The sequence below is a fragment of the Trichosurus vulpecula genome, chromosome 4 (genome assembly GCF_011100635.1).
Source record: "Trichosurus vulpecula isolate mTriVul1 chromosome 4, mTriVul1.pri, whole genome shotgun sequence".
NCBI classification, from domain to species: Eukaryota; Metazoa; Chordata; class Mammalia; order Diprotodontia; family Phalangeridae; genus Trichosurus; species Trichosurus vulpecula.
In genome coordinates this window covers 170,691,416-170,713,871 of record NC_050576.1, presented here as the reverse complement: position 1 = coordinate 170,713,871, position 22,456 = coordinate 170,691,416, and the positions used below count along the sequence as shown (strand labels likewise).

The 22,456-nt window shown below is 44.8% G+C and overlaps 1 protein-coding gene across 1 annotated transcript; it reads right to left on the bottom strand.

Annotated features, from left to right (window-relative positions):
* Positions 1–4,646: 4,646 nt before the first annotated feature.
* Positions 4,647–21,841, bottom strand: LOC118847993 (myeloperoxidase-like). The gene is made up of 13 exons (XM_036756703.1): positions 21,745–21,841; positions 21,374–21,467; positions 20,629–20,804; positions 20,317–20,440; positions 19,999–20,128; positions 19,391–19,579; positions 17,970–18,288; positions 14,572–14,732; positions 13,668–13,923; positions 10,061–10,231; positions 6,647–6,884; positions 5,542–5,753; positions 4,647–4,816 (listed from the first exon to the last, which is right to left on the bottom strand). The coding sequence occupies exons 1-12, from the start codon at positions 21,839–21,841 to the stop codon at positions 5,546–5,548; spliced, it is 2,163 nt and encodes a 720-aa protein (XP_036612598.1). The 3' UTR covers positions 4,647–4,816; positions 5,542–5,545.
* Between the last annotated feature and the right edge of the window lie 615 nt (positions 21,842–22,456).

Genomic DNA, 22,456 nt, shown 5'->3' with positions numbered 1-22,456 from the left:
CTTGAGGAAGGGAAGATCATTAGATTCATCTTGTTTGGGGGGGCTATACTGCCTCTCCCCATGACCTGTAAAGCATTGCATTTGAAAATCATAAATACTCTATTTGCTTCTGACATATATGAAAACCACAGAGCTTTGGAAACTGAATTTCTCTCCCAAAAAAAGTCCATGTAGGTGGGGAGAAGGGAGGGAGTCCAGTAGCCAGACAAATAAAGCTAGAGCCTAGGCCCAGGCCTTGGAAAGCAAAGCTGGTTCTGAAAGAAATCAGGCTTTGGGAGAATAAGCAAGTTAATACTTATGTTTTGCCCTGTCACATCCCTAACCCAACCTATCCTTCTACAAGGCTTCACAGTGGCTAGAGGCTGCTGACACCATCTACTCTGGGTCACTGGTGGCTGGAGAGGACAGCTTTTTACTTCCATGGAAGTGCTCTGAACAGCTCCAGCAGGCCAGGGCCAATCTAACACAGGAACAATAAGTTTTCCCAAAGCCTGGGGACCTGTCCCCTGTCCAATCCACATCCTGCCCTGTCCCTGCTTAGGGAAGGCAGCTCTGAATACCCATTGTGCTCTTCTCAAAGCAACCCTGTGAGGTAATTTGTCTGAGTGTTAGTACCCATTTTTTTAGGTAAGGAAACTAAGGCACAAAGTTGAAGCAACTTTCCCAAGGTCACAGAGCTAGTTACTCTTAAGAGGCAGGAATTAAATCCATGTCTTCTGATTCTAAGTCAGTCAGGCAACTTACTTACTCTGTGCCAGACTGGGCGCTTTTCCTTTCTTTTCTTTCTCCATCAAAAGACACTTTTCTGACTTGTATGAACTGATGCAAAGGGACATAAGCAGAACCAGGAAAACATTCTACACAGTAACGGCAATATTGTATGATAATGATTAACTATGAATGACTTAGCTCTTCTCAGCAGCACAATGGTCCAAGCCAATTTCAAAGGACTCATGATGGAAAATACTATACACATCCAGATAAAGGACTGACAGACTCTGAATGAAGATGAATGCATACTTTTTTCACTTACTTTATTTTTTTTTGTTTTTTTTTTTCCTTTTGGTCTGTTTTTTCTTTCACCACTGTGACCAAAATGGAAATATGTTTTACTTGATTGCATATATATAACCTATATCAAATTGCTTACCCTTTCAGAAAGAGGGGAGGGGCGGGAGAGAGTGAGAAAAATTTGGAACTCAAAATCTTGTAAAAATAAATGCTAAAAATTGACTTTACATGTAATTGGGGGAAATAAAATACTTTGTTTAAAAGATAGTTTTTTTTTTTACAAAACAATCATTTCCCAAAATACTCCTGAACCTTCTCTTGAAACAAAGAAAAACAAACAAAACAGACCAACAACCACCTCTGACAATACATGCAACATCCTATGCCTATAGCATCCCACTCCCTGAAATCTACCAAGAAAAGGGATGTGTGTGTGTGTGTGTGTATATTTCATCCTCCATTCATATTTGAAGCAAATATTTTTGCCAATTGCCAGCTACTCTTCTTGACCTAGCTGCATTGATTTTGTTGCTGAGCTCTCCCCATCTTTTAATTTTATGTAATTTAAATTGTCTGTTTTGTTTTATATGATCTGCTTTTTCCTTGCTTAGTTAAGAATTCTTCATCTAACCCTAGATATGAAAGATAGCTCCTTCCAATTTTTTTATGATGTGACCTTTTATATTTAGGTGTTGATGTTTCCTCAAATATCCTAACTTTACAGTTCCTTAATCTCCTCAACTCCTACGACCTACTCCTCCACTCTAACTAGCTGCACACAAGGGATAATCACACTCTTACTCCTGCTATCTCCCACAATTGTTCCAATTCTCTCATCAAGAATTGTGGAGTTCTTTTATCCTATTATAACCTATTTTTCCACCTCTCCCTATTCTTTCTGTTTCATTGTTCTTCAGTAGTGTCTGACTCTTGGTGACCCCATTTGGGGTTTTCTTGGCAAAGATACTAGAGTGGTTTGCCATTTCCTTCTCTAGCTCATTTTACTGGTGAAGAAACTGAGGCCAACAGGGTGAAGTGACTTGCCCAGGGTCACACAGCTAGAAAGTGTCTGAGGCCAGATTTGAACTCAGAAAGACTCATCTTCCTGACTCCAGGCATTGCATTCCATCCACTGCACCACCCAGTTGCCCCAACTATGTTATTCACCTACTCAATAAACTCTGGTGGCTCACTATTACCTTTAGGAACACATGTAAACTCCTGCCTGGCATTTAAACTCGTTCACAACATGGACCCAACCTATCTTTCCAGTTTTATTATATATTACTTCCCTTCACAAACACTATAGTCCAGCCAAACTTTTCTTCTTGCTTTTCCTCATGCACAACACTTCACTTCCAATCTCTGTGACTTTGCAATGGCTGGCCTCTGAGCCTAGAATCATACTCCCTCCTTACCACATGAAGTCTCTGATTTCCTTCAAGACTCAATTCAAGAGTTACCTTCTACACAAAGCTTTTTCCTTACCCCCTAGCCACTAGTGCCTTCTCCTTTTCTCCCCACCCCCCAAATAATCTTGTATCTCTTTTGTAAATACCTATTTATGTATATATTTTCTACCCCAGCTAGACTGTAAGCACCCCAATGACAGGGGTGATTTTACTTTTGTCTCTGTATCCCTAGAACATAGAACAGCGTTCGTCATACTGTAGGCATTTAAATTAGGACTGTCATGTTAGCGATTGGAAGGATGGCACCTTGAGCTCAAAAAGCTTAAAAATGAGGATCTTGATTAATTTATCTTATCCATTTGAAATACTTCTTCTGATGGCAAAGGCCTCAAACAAGTGATTACACAGTATTTACACTAGGGAAGGGGCAATACTAGTAACCCCCACCCAAAATTTACATGCCCAAAAAAATTTGACTAAATGTGATTCTTTGTCCAACTAAGGTCCAACTAAGTGGAAATGGGAGTGAGGTGTTGCAGTACTCCAAATTCACATCCCCATTGGGCTGGTGGTATGGCAATCCCAAAATGCCTTCACAGAGTTCTCTTTTTATATAAACAAAGCTTCATATTGATGTGTATTAGAGATGCCCCCTCTTTTTCAGGGATTCCAAGATGGTGATGGGTGGAGCAAAGTGTTATCTGTTATCTCAACTTCCAGATCTAAGCTTTGGGATCTTTAAATATAGTTGAAAGGGATAAAAACTGGAGAGTAAAATGTTTCCTGATTTATCTAAGGTTTACTAACAAGAAAGTCATGGAGGGTCTTACCTATGATTTTAGGTACAATAGGATCAACTGGGCCCAGGTGAACACTTAATCCATAAAATTATTGAAAAGAATGGGAGAAACTTTTTTGGTTAGTAATAGGGGTGAAAGTAAAAAGCAAGGAACAAGTAACACTTACAGGATACATGCCAATTATCCAATAAGTGCCAAGAGCATGGCCTTAGGTTATTCTCTCAAGTGAGGAATCAAAGGCCTTATAGAGAGGTCCTTACCGGTTTTTTCCATACCCTCTTGAGATTCTAAATATGAAATGCTGACTCAGATTTCATAGGAGAAGGGGAATAAGTTTGTACACAAAAAGATTCTAACGGAGGAATAAAGGTCTTACTTATGAATATTGCTATGTATAAATGTATATATGCAGATATGCCAAAAATGTTCATTCATTTACATTCCTCAAAGTGAGGAAGGGTAACCCTTGCTGTTACAAAATTCTGAAAAACAAAGCCATATACTTATACATGTAAAAGGAGGCATATTGAACTAGAGCCCAAATATTATGGGAAGTATGAAGCAGTTAAGGTTTGGGTGGCCGTACCACAGTGCTTCGTAAATGTATGTTAATCAATTTAGGCCATGTATCCATTTGGAACTTACTGTTGTAAATGGTATAAAATGTTAGTTTAAGTCTAATTTCTACTGTTTTCCCAGCAGGTCCTTCTCTCAGTGATTTGTGTTCCTGAGTTTATCAAATTTGTGTTTGATTGCTTCTGGATCTTGTTACCTAGTTAATCCTATTAATCTACTTTTCCAACTCCTGCCAAATAGGTTTCCTGATATCTGCTTTATAAGAGAATTTGAGATTTGGTAAGGAAAGTGGGCCACAGAGGAGTAAAGTGACTTTCCCAGGATCACACAGCTAGGATGTATCACAGGAAGTCAGGTTTTCCTATCCTTAGTCCAGTGTTCTTTACTACACTGTGCTATTTGGTAATGATGAGTCATGGCAGAGAAGTTCCCTTTTACCTGAATTGGCCCCAGTACTCCTACAAATGAGTCTTATTCAGGCTGCCAAGCCAACTCTTTTTGCTCTTGGGAATCTCTCCAGATGGGGCTCATCAGTGCCCCTTTCCCATTCTGATGCTTCAGGTGAACCTCTAGAGCTGACTGTCAGAGGCCCAAAGTTAGAGGCCTTTCTTTTCAGAAGCTCCAGCCCTATCCCCAGTAGCCCTTCTAACAGACAAGGACAACCCAGCCCTCCTCTCAGTAATACTTTATTGACAGTAGAAGCAGATGGTGTATCTCAGTCATGCTGGCCCAGGTTCCCCTCCCTGACAGGGACCCTTGTTTCCTGGTCCAAGAGAAGGAATTGCCTCCTGGGCGACTGCAGGCCTGGGACAACTTCAACCTGGCCATTCAGGTCACGGGAGGAAAACAACTTCCCTTCCCAATGGCCAGGGAAGCCACTGCCAAATCCTTCTCTGGCCTCAGTGCATGAGGCCTTTAGCTCTATGGGGATCTGATACCTGACAATTTCAGCTAGGGATAGAGATTCTCCTCTTAGACTTCCTTGGTCCTTAAGGGAAGGAGGCTGAGGACAGATTCCTGTGGGAAAAACAAATATTAAAAGTGGGTAAGACTTTAATCAACAGCAACAAATAAAAACCCTCTATTGAACAGAAGCACATGGTTTCATATAGTCTTCCTTTTTTGTTCTCTGTACATTGAGATGTTTGTGTTTGTTGACAATTGTTTAGTTCATAATAAAAAATAAATTTTTTTAAAAATTGGATGAGAAAGCTGCCAGTGAGCCTGAAAGCCTGGGCCTACCTGACCAGCTCCACTAAGAAACTTATCCACCATATCTGGTCAGAATAAAGCCCAAAACCTACCATACCTGAGTAAACCAAAAACTAACCAAAAAAATGAATATCTGAGCAGCCAAAATAGATGTCACAAAATCCACGTACTTTCCCATCAAGTGCTTAACTTAGAGGCAGGTCCCTCAAACCTTCTGTCGTAGCCCACTTACTCTTAGTTTATGCACAATCGGTTAAGTTTTTAAAGCCTGTAATTATACTATCCAGACAGAAAGGGCAGAAGTGAGCTGGGTGTATGCAAAAACAATTTCTATTTAATTACAGAGTACAGTAAGACCCCACATGCACATATATACAAACCACATGTGAACACTATGAGCAATTCAGTGCTGCCAGAGCAGGCTTGTAGCTGAGAGGAAAGCGTGGCGGTGGAGGGCACTGAAAGCATATCCTCCAAGTCCAAACGCTGCCTTCCTCCCAGATCAGTCTAACAGAGAGGCATCTACCTACCCGACTACTCCGTTATGTTTCTCCATGCTGACAGGTCCATTTGAGGAATCATGCTGCAGTTAACAAAATCTCTGGGATATCTGTTGGCCTTGAAGATATCCCTAGGCACGGAGGTGATGCCTGTGTTGTCACAGATGATGCGGGATAGGCTGATCCCAGCCAACGCCCGGCGCTGCTGTGAGCTGAACACCTCAGCACTCTCCCAATAAAACCTGTCCCAGAATGAGATAAAATCACCATAGTGCCGAAGGATCCCGGAACTCTAACCAGATCCCTCACCCTACCCTACCCCGAGCAAGAGGCTCGCCCTGTCTCAGCTCTTTATTCCTCCTACATATGGGGACAATTTGGTCTAGGGGGACCCAGGTGACAAGTCAGAGCAAGTTCAGCCAGGGCCTCAGCCTGATCTCTGAATCAGGGTAGACAAAAGCCGAAGCAAAAATACATAGAAGTCTGGGTCTATAAAGCATTATCTATGCCAGGGCCTGACATGCTGCCTGGAAGAGTCTCTGGTCTCTTATCAGAGTTGAAAAAATTGAAAGCTCATTCCCAGCTCTGAAGCATCCCTGCAAACAAATCATAGGATGATCTATTTAGAGCTGGAATGGACCTTAGAAGGCCATTAAGTCCCCTCATTTTACAGATGAGAAAACAGTAAGACAGAAGTTGAGTGGTTTGCGCAGGGACACACAGCTAGAAAGTATCAAATCTTGAGGCAGATTTTGAATACAGGTCTTTCTGCCTCTTAGGGCAGAATCTTATCCACTAACCCCTGCTGCCCCTCAGTCTCAGTTTTCACTCTGTACCACACCAAAGTCTGCTCTAACAGTCGGAAATAAAGAATCTTTGATGTACAAGGAGCTCAAGACTTTTCCCTACTTGTGAAGTCACCAACCTCAGTACCAAGCTGGAGATGGGGTGATGTTCCCCATCTGGCAGAGAAAGGGTTACTGAGGATCAGAGAGATTCAGTAATTTGGTCACAATCACACAATGAGTCAGTGGCAGACCCCAGATTTCAGCCCTGATCTCTTATGCTCATTCTGCCCCAGCGCCATCATGGGTTCTAACCATCAAAGTCTCTCCTGAAATATCAAGCTTCTCACCGGTCTCCATCTCGGAGTTTTCTGAACTGGGTCCCAATGAGACAGGCCAGAAGGGGCCCCACTCTGCCATTGGGCTCCAGGGGTTCTGCCACACCGCCCATCCAGATGTCAATGTTCTTAGGAGAACCATACTGAGTCATCAGTTTCTTGGCCAGCTCTTGGTTCTTCATCACTGTGGTAAGCTCACCTTCTGTTTCGGGTTGAGGGAGACCACAAAACCGTCTCCAGGCATTGTACCCTGTTATAGGGAGAGGGGAATGGGGTGCAGAGAACATAATGGAGCAGGTGGCCAACGGAGTAGCAAGATTTACTTTGTATAGAGTGCATAATAATAACTTGCATGTGTAAAGCACTTTAAGGCTTATGAAACCTTTGGATTGGAATAAAGGTATTATTGGCCCTAATTCAATCATGGAACCTGAAGCTCAGAGACAGCAGGCGAGCCGCTCAGAGTCAGTATCCGAGACAGGATTGGAGCCTGGGTCTTCCTTGCTCCAAGGCCAGTTTTCTAGCCACCATGCGGTGCTCATCATAGAGAGCTCTACCGGGGCTACAGGAGGGAAAGGTTCTTGGGTGTTGAACCTGTCCCAGACCCTAAGCAAGCCAGCCCCCAAACCAGGGGTGCTGAACCTACAGCCTCAAGGCCACAAGTAGCTCTCTAGGTCCTCAAGTGTGGCCCTTTGAATCCAAACTTCACAGAACAAATCCCCTTAATAAAAAGATTTGTTCTGGAAAGCTTGGACTCAATCAAAAGGCCACACCCAAGGACCTAGAAGGCCACATGTGGCCTCAAAGCCATAGGTTCCCCACCACTTCCCCCCCAGCCCTATCAGTAAAAACTGCATAAGGCATGTTATGTTCTCACTGCCCACCTTTTCCCTCCACCCCCACCCCCACCCCGCCTCAACGTTTCCTTGTCATGAAGGTACAGAGGGGAGAGGCATCTTCTATGTTCAGAAAGGCTTCTCAGTGTTTGAGCTCATGGGATTGAGAGTTAGAAGGGAACTTGGATAATCAAATCCCATCGTCACATTATATACAACAAAAATGAGATTTAGAGAAATGACTCGCCCAAATTCATGCAAAAAGTCAATGGCAGGAGTCAGGATTTGAACCCAAATCTTCAGACTCCAAATTTTCTTTCTGATATACACTTTGTGGCTTTTGCTTTAATGTTCACTATTTCCTCTTTAACTGCATAGTAAAGTCCTGTATGTTTTTAACCCCAGTGGTCCACAAAAGAGGGATGGGTTTTCATCCATGATCTTAACAGACCTCAACAGAACTGGAGGCCGGGGGAAGAGATATTTTAATAGCTAAAGATGGATTGGTGAAAGTTAGGCCAGAGAATGTTCCCCTGCCCCATCTTAGGGGCCACAGGCCTATTAGCGAATAAAGGCCTTTTTACAGAGAAGCATCTGGAGTTTTGGTATGACTACTGTCTCTCTTCCCTACTGATAGCATGTCTTTATACACCCCCAATCTATATTCTGGAGGAAGGAGAAGGAACCAATCAACGGAGCGGTGACTCAGAAAAGCAGAGGTGGGAGATGCGGGTTGGGGGAGTGGAGTAGAATCAGAAAAAAAGAAGGTAGCTTCAACTAACTGGTGAAAAAAAATAACCAGTTTTCTTGAGTCTCACATATATGCACTTGGACAAATGTTGGATACAGAGTCAGAAGACTTAGATTTTAATCCTGTATCTGTGTGATTGACTGTATGGCCTCAGGTAAGTCAATTGACCTACCTAGGCCCAGCTTTCCTCATTTGCAAAATGAAGAGGTGGAGAATTTTGTAAAAACTGACCACAAAATCCTCTGGCTTTGCAAACTGTAGTAGGTCTACAAAACCTCTGAGAACCTTGTAGCTCCAAATCTAATCCATGATCCTAGGTGAAATTGGAGGGACTGCCCCTTTCTCTTCTTCTCTCAAACTGCCTTTGGGAACTTTTTGTCCTTCAGGGCTGACCTTGGTGACCATTTTCATCCAAACCAAGCTCTTTTTCTCTTAGGGGGAAGGGGAACTCAGTGTGCTTTGTCCAGGCCCCCTGCATCTGCTCAGGTCAGGACCTAGTGTGGGTCCCTGGGCCACCTGGGTTTTCTGAAAGGGGAAAGGCCGGGGGAATTGGGGACCATCTGTCCTTACTCTAAACTACACTTGCCCATGACATAACTGCAAATGACTCGCTCTCTCTCTATTTGGGGGTCCTCCGTTCCTTCCTTTACCTATCATTGGGCAATTAGGTAGCTCAGTGGATGGAGCACCGGGCTTGGAATCAGGAAGACTCATCTTCCTGAGTTCAAATCCAGCCTCAGACACTCACTGGCAGTGTGACCCCGGATGAGTCACTTAATCCTATTTGCCTCAGTTTCTGAATCTGTAAAATGAGCTGGAGAAGGAAATGGTAAGCCACACCAGTATCTTTGCCAAGAAAACCCCAAATGAGGTCATGAAGAATCAGACACAACTGAAACAACTGAACAACAACCATATCACTGCATCTGTGCCTTAAGATCCAAGAATGAACTAGTGATGAAATACTCTTTTTTAATCAATTTGATGGCACATGGATAGAGAACTGGACCAAGAGTCAGGAAGCCTGAGTTCAAATCTCTGGCCTCCCACACTGCCCGCATTACACACATAGACTGCTTATGAGCCTGGGCAAATCACTTAACATCTGTCTGCTTTAGTTTCCTCAACTGTAATAATAGTTCTTGTCTCCCAGGGTTGTTGTGAGGATAAAATGAAATAAAGATTGTAAAGTGCTTTGCAAATTTTAAAGCACTATATAAATGTTGGCTATAATTCGACGGTGTTGTATGGATTTGGCTTTAAATATGGAGCACCTCTAGGAGATAATTGCAGGAGCAGTAGGGACAGCCTTTTCTGGCCCCCTAATATTTCACCCTAGTAACTGATTAAGGTCTAAGATTCCTTTAAGGGAATAAAAACAATTTATAGTCCAATAATAGAGATTTATTCAGACTCAGGTATAATTGACTAATATCGGATCCTTTCCTAAGAGCAGGTTTTGATAAGGAGAGATGGGGAGATAGCATGAGGCACCTGAAGGGAGATGGTGTGCCACAGAGAGGAAAAGGAGGGCCTAGGGCCTTGAAGTATACATTAACCATCTTATAGCCTGTCTTAGCATTGTTCCTGATGCCACTGGTGGTAGGGATGGATATGGGGATAAAGTTGGGGTTGAGGATTTGAACTGGGATGAGAATAGAGATGGGTTTGGGAAAAGAGATGGGTTTAGAGACAGAGATGGGATGGGGACAAGAATGAGGATGAGACGGGAATGGGAATGGACTGGGACATGAGATGGGGATGGGAATGCGGACAGACGCAGGGTTTGGGATGGGGTTGGAATAGGAACTAGGAATGATATTGGGCAAGCCCTCTCACCTGGGAGGCCATGGTCCCTGCTACGCTGCATGTTGAGAGCCGGTAAGTCCAGGCCAATCCTCATGACCTGTTTAAATAACCTGTCCCGGATTTCATCCACCACAATTTGATTCTGTCGGTTCAGTTTGGCTGAGTTGGCCATGAGGCCTCGGAGAATCGGATCAATGCCACCTGGGAATTACAAGAGAGTGACATAACCTTAGTGGCTAGCAGTGAGAGAACACCCCCCTGACAGGGATCATATAGGCCCCCCACATCCCAGATTCACTGAAACCTCAAGAGAAGCTGAGAGGGGATATAACCAGTTGTTTTTTTCCTAACAAGTCACCCTAGCCCAAAGTGACCACACTCTCTGCTAAGATCCCTTCACTCCCTCATTGTTTGCACCACTCCGCTAGGATTTAGCACTGACCAGGGTCTGTGGCATTTCAGCAACTAATGCAGGCTCCTTGACCAAGGACTAGAACCATGCCTCACACTTCTTAGCAATTTGTTTCCCCATTCTACCGCTCTACTACCCTCAATACACACACACACACACACACACACACACACACACACACACAGTTTCAATCAGTATACATGCTTAATAAATATTTGCTTATTGAAAGATCATAGGACCATAGATTAAGAGCTAGAAAGGACCCTAGAGACTCTCTAGTATAGGCATTCTTAACTTGTGCTCTGTGAACTTTTTTTTAATATTTTGATAACAATATTTCAGTGTAATTTGTTTCCTTTGTAATCCTATACATTTTCAATATTTTTCTGAGAAGGAGTTAATAGGCTTCACCAGACTGGGTCCATGACATACACACAAAAAAAACTGAAAACCTCTGCTCTAGTCCAATTCCTTAATTTTAGAGATGAGGAAAATGAGGCCCAGAAAATCTAACTGGTTGCCCCAAGGTCATACAGTACAACTGGTAAGTGGCAGGGGTGGGGTTTGAACCCAAGCCTCTGACTCCAGATGCATTGCTACCTTTTGAATGAAAACACTCTGAGATCCTAGGGCAAGTTAATTCAGCCAGAGAATACTTTTGGGCTTGACATATACTAATGGTCAAAACGAAGACTCAGTTCAGGTGTTACTTGCTATAGGAAGCCTTTGCTAAGCTAATCTGAAGAAAAAAAAACAACAACTAATTTTACCGATCCATTCATCTAGTGCTCTCTCCCTCTTCAAATTGTCTGGTACTTAATTTCTAGTCACATGTTATATTCCCCCAGCAGAATATAAGCTTTTTAAGGACAAGGACTGATTTTCCTTTTGTCTTTGCAAGTCTGGTGCACAGTACAGTGTCTTGCATATTAGTGGGTGCTCGAAAAGTATTGATTGGATTAGATTGGATTCAGTCACACTCTGGAGCAAAATAGAGGAAGGTGCATTGATTTTCATAAGTAATAAGAAGCATGGTACAGTGGCTAGAGAATTGGCTTCAGAGCCAGGAACTCAGGGTATGTCTCACCTCTGATATACTGGCTGTTTGACCGTGGGTACATGCCCCTGGCAATGCTAATGTAAGTTGAAAAGTAAGTGCTAACTTGCATTGGCAGAGGGGGATCCCTCAGCAGGAGTTTCTTATCCCAGAAATTGATGATGTGGTTAAAAAAATGGGAAGGCAACATGTTGTTTTGAAAAGAGCATTAGATTTGAAAGGAGCATTAAAGCCTGGGTTTGAATTCTAGCTCTGCCACTAACTGCCTCACAGAAACAGAGGCTGAAGGGCTCTCAGAGCTACCTGTTGCAAACCTATACCTAAGAACCCCCTCTACAAAATCCCTAAAAGGTGGTCATCCACCTTCCTGAAGAGCACAAATGAAAGGGAGGGTACCTACCTTCGTGGGCATCTACTGGAAGAGGTTGGACTAAGTCAACCCCCAATCCCTCCTAAATTTGTGATCCTAATTGTTTGTGGCAGGCACATTAAGTTCATATTCAATATTGTCACAGGCGTCTGGCCAATGAGGGCCCAGTTCCCAGGAGCACATACGCCATGCAATCACCCATATGGATCCTCCACTTGCTTCTGGAAGTTTCTGATGACATGACATAGAGGAACCTGGCTCTCCGTATCAGAGCACCTATAGGTGTTCTGTGACTGATTCTTGCTGCTTACTGTGTGCTCAAGAGGAGACTTCTGATTGGCTGCTGAGTTGGTACCGGGTACATGCAAAAGCCATTCATTAATGATGGATTCTCTCTCCCTGGCTGTGTTCCAGTAAGAAGGATGAAATGTTGTTAGCCTTCAGATGGAGAGGTGGTCTGGGCAGGGAGATAAAAGGCTGAGGCCTTTGTCCCTACCTGGAGGCTTACAACATTTTGTCCTCCTGTCTGGGATGCAGCCTGAGAGAAAGGACTATTTAGCCTTTTGGATAGACTGTTTCTGCTCAAAAGCCAATCAAAAGACTCTTCTTCACCATGCAATAAGCAGACAGGACACATCACAAAACACTGGTATATGTTCTAAAGAGGACCCCTGTGCTCCATGTTATCACACACTCCGAGTAGCAGGCTTACCAAACATCCACGTGGGTGACTGCATAAGACAGAGTGCCCTGTGAAAGCTGCTGAGAACTGGGCCCTCAGTGGCCAGATCCTTCCCTTTTATACTCCATTGGAGTAGGAAATATCAGCATCATCCAAATGTTCTCCTAGAATTCCATTTATACTATAATGGACCAGCAGGGCTCTATGGAACATAGCTTAGGAGATTTGAAGGGGACTTTAGAGGCACTCTGGTTCAACCAAGGGCAGCTAGGTGGCACAATGGATAGAGAGCCAAGCCTAGAGTCAGGAAGACTCCTCCTCCTGAGTTCAAATCCAGCCTTAGGCATTTACTAGCTATGTGACCCTGGGCAAATCACTTAACCTAGTTTGCCTCAGTTTCCTCATCTGTAAAATGAACTGGAGAAAGAAATGGCAAATCACTGTGTGACCCTGGGTGAGTCACTTAACCTTGTTTACCTCAGTTTCTTCATCTGTAAAATGAGCTGGAGAAGGAAATGGCAAACCACTCCAGTATCATGAAGAGTCAGATATGACAGAAACGACTGAATGACTGAAAAATGAGGAAGTTGGCCTAGGGGGCTTCTTGGGTCCTGTTTAACTCTGAGTCTGTATTTCTGTGATATGTGACCCAATCTCGTTCCTACTGAATCTTCTCCTCTTTCTCTTACCCTGTCGAATGAGTATCTTTTCTATAAGGAAGGGAATACAACAGTGGGTATCACTAAACTTGGAAGCTAGGGGAGCTGTCCAGTAGTTTCGGTTGTGTTAGACTCTTCATGACCCCATTTGGGGTTTCCTTGGCAGAGATATTGGAGCAGTCTGCCATTTCCTTCTCTGACCTGAGTTCAAATGTTGCCCCTGCTGCTTACTTCCTGTGACCCACTTTGGGTATCTTACTTTTCCTTGTCTATAAATGATTTATTTTTCTTATCCATAAGATAGATTTTCCTTATCTATAAGGAAATTTTTCTCATCTATAAATAAAAGGATGGGATTGGATGGTTGCTAAGGTTCCTTCTAGATCCAGTATAATCTCATAATCCTATTGTCCTTTACCCTCCCTCCCACAGCGGAGGGTCCAGGGAACCCGCTTACCTTCCTTCACAACCCTCCAGCTGGCAAAGAAGACTTCACTGAGTGGGACCCTAGGGTTGGGCCCGGTAGGGCGGTACTGAGCATCCAGGCGGAACATGAAGGGCTGGATGAGGGTGTGGCCGTAGCGGAAGGCATTGGTGAAGACGTTGGCAATTCGAGGATCCACCGACTCATTGTAGCCCTGGTAAGAAGGCAAGTATTTCCTCATCGCTGCTGGCCCCAGCACCAGGGGGAGGTAGTCTCGGTAGGTGATGATCTGAAAGACACACAAAAGAGTTCCCCTCGTCCCTTCTTATCCTGCACCTCTCTTTCCCTAGCCAACTCCCATCCTTCAGGGTAGTTAGAGCTTCTAATCCCTGATGACTCAGAGATTCAGTGAACCCTTGGCAGGGCAGGAGTTCCTCCCTCAGTGATATCTATCTGAGTTTAAGGATTCGGAGAGAGTGTTTGTAACACAATCCCTGAGGAACATTCCCTGATCCCCCTAATGACCTTTCCCCTGAAGGCCTCCAGTTGGCATTTTGGGCATCTCTTCTAATGCAATAATTATGTATGAGTTTTTATTGGGGTTATACTAGACAAAGCTTCTCGAGGACAAGGAATGTTATTTACTTCAGATTTTATCTTCCCAGGTGTCTAGCATCCATCCCTACACACCAGTATGTAGATGTAATGATAATGTAAATTTGAAGATCTTCCCATCCATTAATAGGTCCATGTGACCTGCTTAAGTTACAGTAGAGTAGCACTCTACACACAGTAGAGGGCTTAAATAAATGCTTGTTAAATTAGACTGAGTTGAGTTTGTCAAGGAATGGCTTCTAGTGTGAAACGGGGAGGCATTGAGGAGTGGCTTGCCCAAGCTTGAATCAAGGTCCTTCTAGTGGGTGCCAGAAATCCCTACTTGGATAAGAGCCCCAACAATTTTCCGTGCTTCCTGGTACAGCTTCTCTCCATCCCATCGGGGGTTCATACGCTTCAGCAATGTAGCCAACCGGTTGTGCTCCCGAAAGAAGAGGGTATGCATGGATGTCAGCTCAGGCATCTCGCTGGACCTGCTGTCTCCTGGGGAACCCAAGAAGGCATTGGATTTCAGTCAGGGAAGCGCTGCTCTGGTTGTTCACTAGCTGTGTGACCCCTTTTCCTACATGGACCTCAGTTTTCCTCCCCTGCAAATTGGGAGATTGGATCAGATGATTTCTAAGGTCTTTTCTAGCTTTGACATTCAAGGATTCTATGATTTAACGGGAACCAGTTCCCCGCAATTGCTAGTCATCCGGCCTCAAGCAAGTCTGTCATCTCTCTGGACCTCCGTTTTCTCATCTAGAAAATGGAAAGGTAGACTAGACAATCTCTAAGTCCTATAAACCTGCCCCCCTCTCTAGTCTTACCAACATAGGAGAAACCCATTTCTCCTTAGACACACACATTTTCCTCCCTCTTCTTGGACCTCATACCTAGAATGCAGTATGCCACCTCTCCCTATACCAAACCTACCCATCCTCATGGACCCCTCCAAAGCCTCACCTCTCTCATGAAGTCTGTGCTGGTCATCCCAATGCATGGCAAGCTCCCTCCCCCCTGAACTCCTCAGTCCCTATTGTCTATGCCATCTTCTGGCACTCTTTCACTGCTTTGCACTCTTAAGGATCTGTTCATGAGTTAACGTCTTATTTCCACAATTAGATTTAAGGGTAAAAGCTCCCACGATGCCTAACCAAGTACTTCTCCTACAGTAGGTGCTCCATGGATGGGTCAAACAGGGGAAAGGAGGCTAGACTAGGAATCAGGGAAGACCTGGATCCAACCCTTACTCGACCCTTAATTAGCAGTGTGATTGTGGACAAGTCAGGGAACTTCTTGGAGCCTCAGTGTCCTCATCTAAAGAAGGAAGATAATATTTTAAAGCCTGCCTCATAGTGCTATTATGAGGACCAAATAGAATAATGTATGTAAAATGCTTGGTGAACCTGAAATTGCAATACATGTTAGCTATTCATATTAATTTTCAGCAACCCACAGAACCACATTCTGATTCAGAACTTGCTTTGGGAATGATGGTGGGAAGCTGGATGGAGGCAAGACACTTGGTTTCTTCCACATCCGACTCTACAGCTGTATATCATAGATTTAGAGCTAAAAGGGACTTCAAAGCTCTACTGGTCCAAACTGTCCATTTTATGGAACAGGAAACTAAGATCCATAGAAGTCCAAGGTCAGCAGAGCTGAGTTTTGAACCTAAGTCCTCTGACTCCACATTCAGTATTCTTTACACCAGAGGTGTCAAACATGGCCATATATATCCAGCAACACCCCTAAGTGCCACCAGAACCAGAGTAAAATACATGATTGCTATTCACTCATTTTAAGCCATGTTCAACTCCTCATGACCCCATTTGGGGTTTTCTTGACAAAGATACTGGAGTGTTTACCACTTCCTTCTCCAGCTCATTTTACAGATGAGGAAACTGAGGCAAACAGGCTTAAGTGACTTGCCCAGGGTCACACAGCTAGTAACAGCCTGAGGCCGAATTTGAACCCATGAAGTTGAGCCTTCCTGATTCCAGCCACTGGGCCACCTATAATTGGGAAATATTTAACAAAATAAATAAAAATACAATAGACATAGATAACATTAATATGTGGTCTTCCAAGTTAATATGCAGCTAGCAGGAATCCTTATGTATCATTTAGTGGCCCCTGTTTGTATTTGAGTTTGACCCCATTGCTTTAGACTGCATCACTCCTAAGTATGTTATCCCTTGCATCCCTCCATTCCCTTAGTAGGGTAGCAGCATCATATAGGGAAAGAGCTCCGACTCTAAAGTCAGGGGATGCGTTTGCGGCTGTGTAACCCTGGTTGAGTCACAAGCTCTACCTGTCTCATTTTCCTCATCTGTAAAATAAAAGGTTAGACTACATAGTCTCTGGATTCCCATCCAATTCTAAATCTATTACCTGTGTTCTAGAAGTGTCAATTTTGTTGTTGTTCAGTCATTTCAGACACATCCATTTCTTAGTGAACCCACTTGGGGTTTTCTGGGCAAAGATACTGGAGTGGTCTGCCATTTCCTTCTCCAGATCATTTCAAATCCATGCTAAATAGACCCAGTGCTAGGATCCCCAGGAGACTAGAGGAAGCCCCTGCTGTGATTACTTCTCCTCACTCAACATCCCAGTGCTGGGGAGGACAGATCCCCAGATACCAGCAGCCTGGCTTTGGAAGGTAGGAAGGAAATTCAACATGAGGAAACTCCCTGTAAATGTCTACAATCTGGAGGAGACATGGGTAAATGCCCAGATGAGATCATATTTGTAATGTGCTTAGTACAGTTCCTGGCACATAGTAGGGGCTATATAAATACTTATTCCCCTTTCTTCCCCAATGATGAGGTAGGATGGTATCATGGAAAACACATTGGATTTAGAATTCACCAGACATGACTTTGAGCCCTGGCTTGGCCACCTGTGTGACCTTGAAAAAAAACCCACTTCTCTTCCCTGGATCTCTCTGAAATGAGGAGGTTTAACAAGATGGGGGGGGGGGTCTCAGTAAACTGCCTAAGGGCCAAATCTGCTGCCTGTTTTTGTAGAGCCTGAACTAAGAATGGTTTTTACATTTTTAATGACAATAAAGTTTTATTTAAAACTGTTAAAAATCATTCTTAGCTTGTGGGTCATTCGAAAAGACTGCTGTCAATTTTGGCCTGGTCCATAGTTTGCTGATCTCTGGACTCAAAAATCTCCCAGCTCCCTCCCAGCACTAAATCTCATGAAAATCACTTTGGGAATCCTTATTCAGTCGAATAATTTTATACAGACTAGCCAGGATCTATTCCTTTCTCCTGCCTTTTGACTCCATAACCTCACCCATAGTAGGGCCTCAAAAATATCTGTTGATTAATTGATTCTGCCCTCCTCAGTTGGCCATAGTGAAAAAGGGGGGGAAAAAGAGAAGGAAATGGCATGGTCATAATCACAATGACTAACATTTATATAGCGTTTACTATGTGCCAGACACCATGCTAAGCCCTTTTCCATTAAGGAGTCTCTTTCTGACTGATGCCATCCTTTGGCATCTTGGGTTGCAAGTCTTAAGTCATGAAGGAGAAACACAACGGATAATATCAAGTTGGAAAAGTGAAAAATCACTGATTATCTATAACACAAATCCAAAACTGACGTTCCCACAGATAAACATATTCTTTGGAGATGACTCCTGGAGCTAGGATCTCTAGGACAGTGGTTCAGAAGTGAACTCTCAGCCTCCTCCTCCTCCCAACTTTTCCCCTCCCTCCTGACCTGCCAAGAAACATCGGATTCGAGCGGTGCGGTTGGTGAGCAGACAAGGGTCATCGTGGAGACTGTCGAAGGGCAGGAGGGCCCGCCCATTGTCCTTGAACTGAGAGTTCACAGCCAACAGTCCTAGCTGATTGGAATTGTTCCGGAGGTGGCGAGCAAGGGGGTCCTCGCTGCCATACACCATGCTGCCATCCAGGAAGGAAGTGAGTGAGTTGATCTGGTTGCGGATGGTGATGTTGCCTTCTGTACAGGCTGGGCAGGAACGAAAGAAGGGGATGCAGTCACTCCTATTTCTGATCCGGGGGTCATTGGGTGGGATCTGATGAAAAGAAAGGCAGGGCTAGGCTGAGACTCCATCAGAGGCTACCCTCTCTCTGTCCCCAATTAATCAAGCAACAACCGACAAGTATTTATTAAGCAACCATTCTGTGCTGGGCACTGTGCTAGGCATGGAGATACAAAGACAAAAATGAAATAGTGCCTGCCCTCAAGGAGTTTACAATCTACCAAAAGTTACCATCTTGGTTGTTCAGTTTTTTACCTGTTCCCTCCAGGGAAAGGGGCCTTACTGACTTATCTATAGCTGGAAGGAAACACCCCTTTACCCACCCCCATCTCTTCTCCTTGTTCTGTATGCCTCCACACATAACCCTCTTCTTTAGCTGCTCAGAAGACCAGGGCAGGCCTTGAATGGATGGGGCAGAAGGAGGAAGTATAAGACCTAAAGGCCATTCTCTCCACCTCCAGTCAGGTCATCTCTCTAAGCTATGTCATGGCTCTGAGTTTCTCTAAATATATTTCCTTCTCAAGGGAAGAATGTAATAAGTAGGGAGATAGATAGAGGGAAGAGCAGAAAGGGCCCTCCATTAGTGGAGATGGGAAGTTCCTGAGGAGAGCAGCCCTTTGGAAACCTCTCTTCATTATCAGTGTCTCTTCTTCTCCCTTTCCTCTTTTTCCAAGAGGGAAGAAAAGAGATACAGAAAGCCATGTTGAATGGCACCAGGAAAAAGATATTTGGAATCAGGCAAACAGGTTTCAAATTCAGGCATTTACTCCCAATGTGACTTGGGGTAATTACTTAGACTCTACAAGACTCTGTTGCCTCATTTGTAAGTGTGGGATTTGGTCTAGATTAAGGATTCTGAACCATTTTTGTGTGTCATGGACCCCTCTGGCAGCCTGGTGAAGCTTATGGACCCCTTCTTGGAATAATATTTTTATATAATTGAAGGAAATGCTAAATTTCAACTGGAGGTTAATGAAAATCAAGATGTAAATTTTCTTCCCATCCAATTTCAAAGACCTCTTGTAGTTTATGCAGAGGATCCTTAACCTGTGGAGCCCAGGTTAAGAACTCCTGTTCTAGAAGGTCTTTAATATTCTTTCACAATCTACAAGCTTCCCATTTCCCAAGCCAGTACCTTGAGAGGGAAACAGGATGGCTGCTGCTCACAGGTGTGCTCACAGTTCTCAGTCATGGCAGGCTCAGGGGTGAGGTCCAAGTCGTGGTCAATGAACTGGCCCCACTGCATGAACATGAGAGCTCTCTCCTGGTCTTCTGTCAGCTCATTATTGGGGAAACGGACAATTTGGTTGGAGACTTCTCGGGCCTAGAGGTGAGGATGAAAGAAAGAGGGCAGAGGAGAGGAGGAAGGAGAGAGAAGATAGGGATGTTGTAGAAAAGAGAGAAAGGGTGAAGATATTAGTGTAGAGGACAGAGTTGGGGGACAGAAAGCAGGACAGATGGGGAATGGGAGGGTAAAGGAGTATTGGAATGAGAAGACGCAATGATAGGAGGCAAGCTATCCCATCTTTGACCTTCTGAAAGCCCCTCCGGACTCCCCATTCCCAGGCTCTGGAGGTCCCACCAGTATAAACAGGGGTCTCTCTCTGTAGAATGAGAGAGAAGCTGGGCACTAGGCTTGTCTAAACTTGGGCTCAGGGAATATGGAAATGAGGTTACTGGAGCTAATCTGTGGAAGACTCAGGGCCATATGACTCTCCATCACCCTACCCATCCAATTCTTACCAAAGGAACAGGGAAACCATTTCTCTTTGTCCCCTTTGTCCAGCCAAAGGGGAGGGAGACTCCATCCTCATACTCAGCAGGCAACCAGCGTACAAAGGCCCTGTTTGATGCTCCTAAGGTGGGTCTCCTCCTGGAATGTGAACAGAGACAGCTTAGGGAGGCTGAGCTAGAGAAGGAGGAATCTAGGGCAACCCAGTATTGGGTAGGACCTGGGGTGCTCCAGAGGAAGTGGTCACCCACTGTGGGAAGAGGGGAACAGGGGAGGGATAGGTCATCACTACAGGACGAGGTCTTGACTAGCAGGCTCTGGTCTCCCACCTGTTGTTGCATTTTCCTGTGATAGTACGGTACTTGTCCTTGTCATCACACTTGACCCCGACATGCTGGTAGGCACAGCCACTGGCTTTGGACAGTAGATCCAGTTGGGGAGGGGTCAGCACATCTGAAGTGATAGGGAACACAGCTGTGAAAAAGACTGGAGGCACTGGTCTACCTTCCCTGACCCCAATTCCTGCCTACACTCTCACCCTACAGCTCCCATGGACTTCTGGGAGGTAGGAATGAGGTCAGAACCCACAGCAACAAAGTCCTGGGAGGTCTGAGGTCAGTCAGGCTGCTTCAGGGAAATACCTGTGATGTTGAAGGGGCCCCGGTGCCATGGCCAAAACTTCTTTTTCAGTAGATTCAAGGCTACGTGCAGGTAATCAGCAGCTCTAGCTGCTGTCCGGGTCCCTGCCGTCGGCTGCCTGATAAAGGACATGAAGTCCCTGGTACTTGCTGTCCCACTCCTCATCTTCTCCTTAATTCTGCTCAAGGTAAAGGAAGAAGAGAGGGAGAACGTAGGGTGAAGAGGAAGAAGAACTGGAAGGAAGGGCCTCCCTGACTCCCCAACTCCCTGGGAGGGTGTTAATAAGATTATAGATTTAGTGCTAGTCAGGACTTTAGGGGTTATCCAGTGCAACTTCTTGATTTTTTGAGGAACCAGACCCAGAGAAATTAAGGGACTTGTACAAGGTCTTACAAGCATACATGCAGGAAGTAACAAAGTTAAGATTTGAACCCAGATCCTTTGAGTCCTAATCAGACACTTTTTACTGCACCTGGTTGCTTCCCCCTAAATAGGTCCTTAGATCATTAGGTGGAAACTTCTCTGAGATCTTTGCAAACAAGATTGGACCTTCATCCAACTAGGCTAGGGGACATTATGCACTGAGGCAGAGGATAACCCAAGAGAGATCCTGTACCCCAACTCTCTGCCCCCACACATTTATGATTCAGAAAAACAGACCTCTAACTAGACTCTGGCCTTGGAACCTTCCTGCCTTCAGCAGCACCCCCCCCCCCACAAGACACTCTTACAGGGGTACAGTCCCACCTTTCTCGCCTCTCTTTGTAGGCTTTGTCCACCAGTTTCTTGGCCTCCTCCATGCTGCTCAGCACCACAGAGTCATCCACCTCCCTAGGGTTGGCTGCCCAGATAGCCAGAGGGAAAAGGGAATCAGGCCACATATCTAGCCCTGTCCAAGAAATGCCATCACCCCACACCTCTGCCCCAGTCTGGGGATTTGGCTCTCTGCTTCTGCTTGGAACCCCATCACCCTCTCTCCCTACCCTAAAAAACCCTAGAGAAGGTGAAAGTCCTTGAGGTCTCTGACTGGCCCCCTTCCCTCCTTAAGGCACCTCAGCCTGATACCTTCTTCCCCTCTCCCTCCTTACTGAATCCTTCCCCCCAATTCTGTCAGTTACCAGAGGAGGTGCCCAACAACAATGGGGGCAGGATCAATGCAATCAGGAACCCAGTGAGGGGCAGCAACAGCTTCATCTCTGTAAGAAACACCCCCATCCCACCCCCACAGGCTGGATTAGAAACCTCACGTGGAGCCAAGGAAGCATAAGGCTTAAGAGCCAGAGGACAGCTGAGAGATCCTCTAGTCTAATCAACCTCTCCCAACCCCCAACCCTGGCCCCATTTTACAGAATCAGAAAATGAGGCCCAGAGGGGGAAGTGACAACCAATTCCCCAACTTTTTAGTAGCATAACCAAGACTAGAACCTAGCTCCTGCCCTCCACTGGGTGGGAACCGCCTACATTTTAGCCTATATAAAGACAGGCTTTAAGGTTTACATGCTTTACAAACTTACAAACTTTAAGGTTTGCAAAACACGTGGCATCTCATTTGATCTTCATACAGTTCCATGAATTGGGTGCTACTATCATGCCCGTTTTGAGGATGAGCAAATTGAGGCTCAGAGAATTTGTGACTCGCCCAAGGGCACAGAGCTAGAAGACCTCTAAGGCAGGATTTGAACCTAGATCTTCCTGATGTCAAAGCCAGAACATTATCCCCTACAACAGGTTGACTCTGGATCTTCTTCCTCCAGCCTGTCCTTGAGATCAGGAGCCCAAGAACTCACCTCTCATCTTTTGCTCTCCTCCTCTTCCATCCTAAGGAGGCTA

Excerpts from the sequence above, each read along its gene's own strand:
- LOC118847993 (XM_036756703.1), bottom strand. The coding sequence starts at position 21,841 with ATGGGGGTGTTTCTTACAGAGATGAAGCTGTTGCTGCCCCTCACTGGG. Across the intron at positions 20,129-20,316 it reads ACAGGAAAATGCAACAACAG|GAGGAGACCCACCTTAGGAG; the intron begins GTGGGAGACCAG and ends TTCACATTCCAG. Across the intron at positions 13,924-14,571 it reads TTGTTGGGGCTCTTATCCAA|ATCATCACCTACCGAGACTA; the intron begins GTAGGGATTTCT and ends TGTGTCTTTCAG.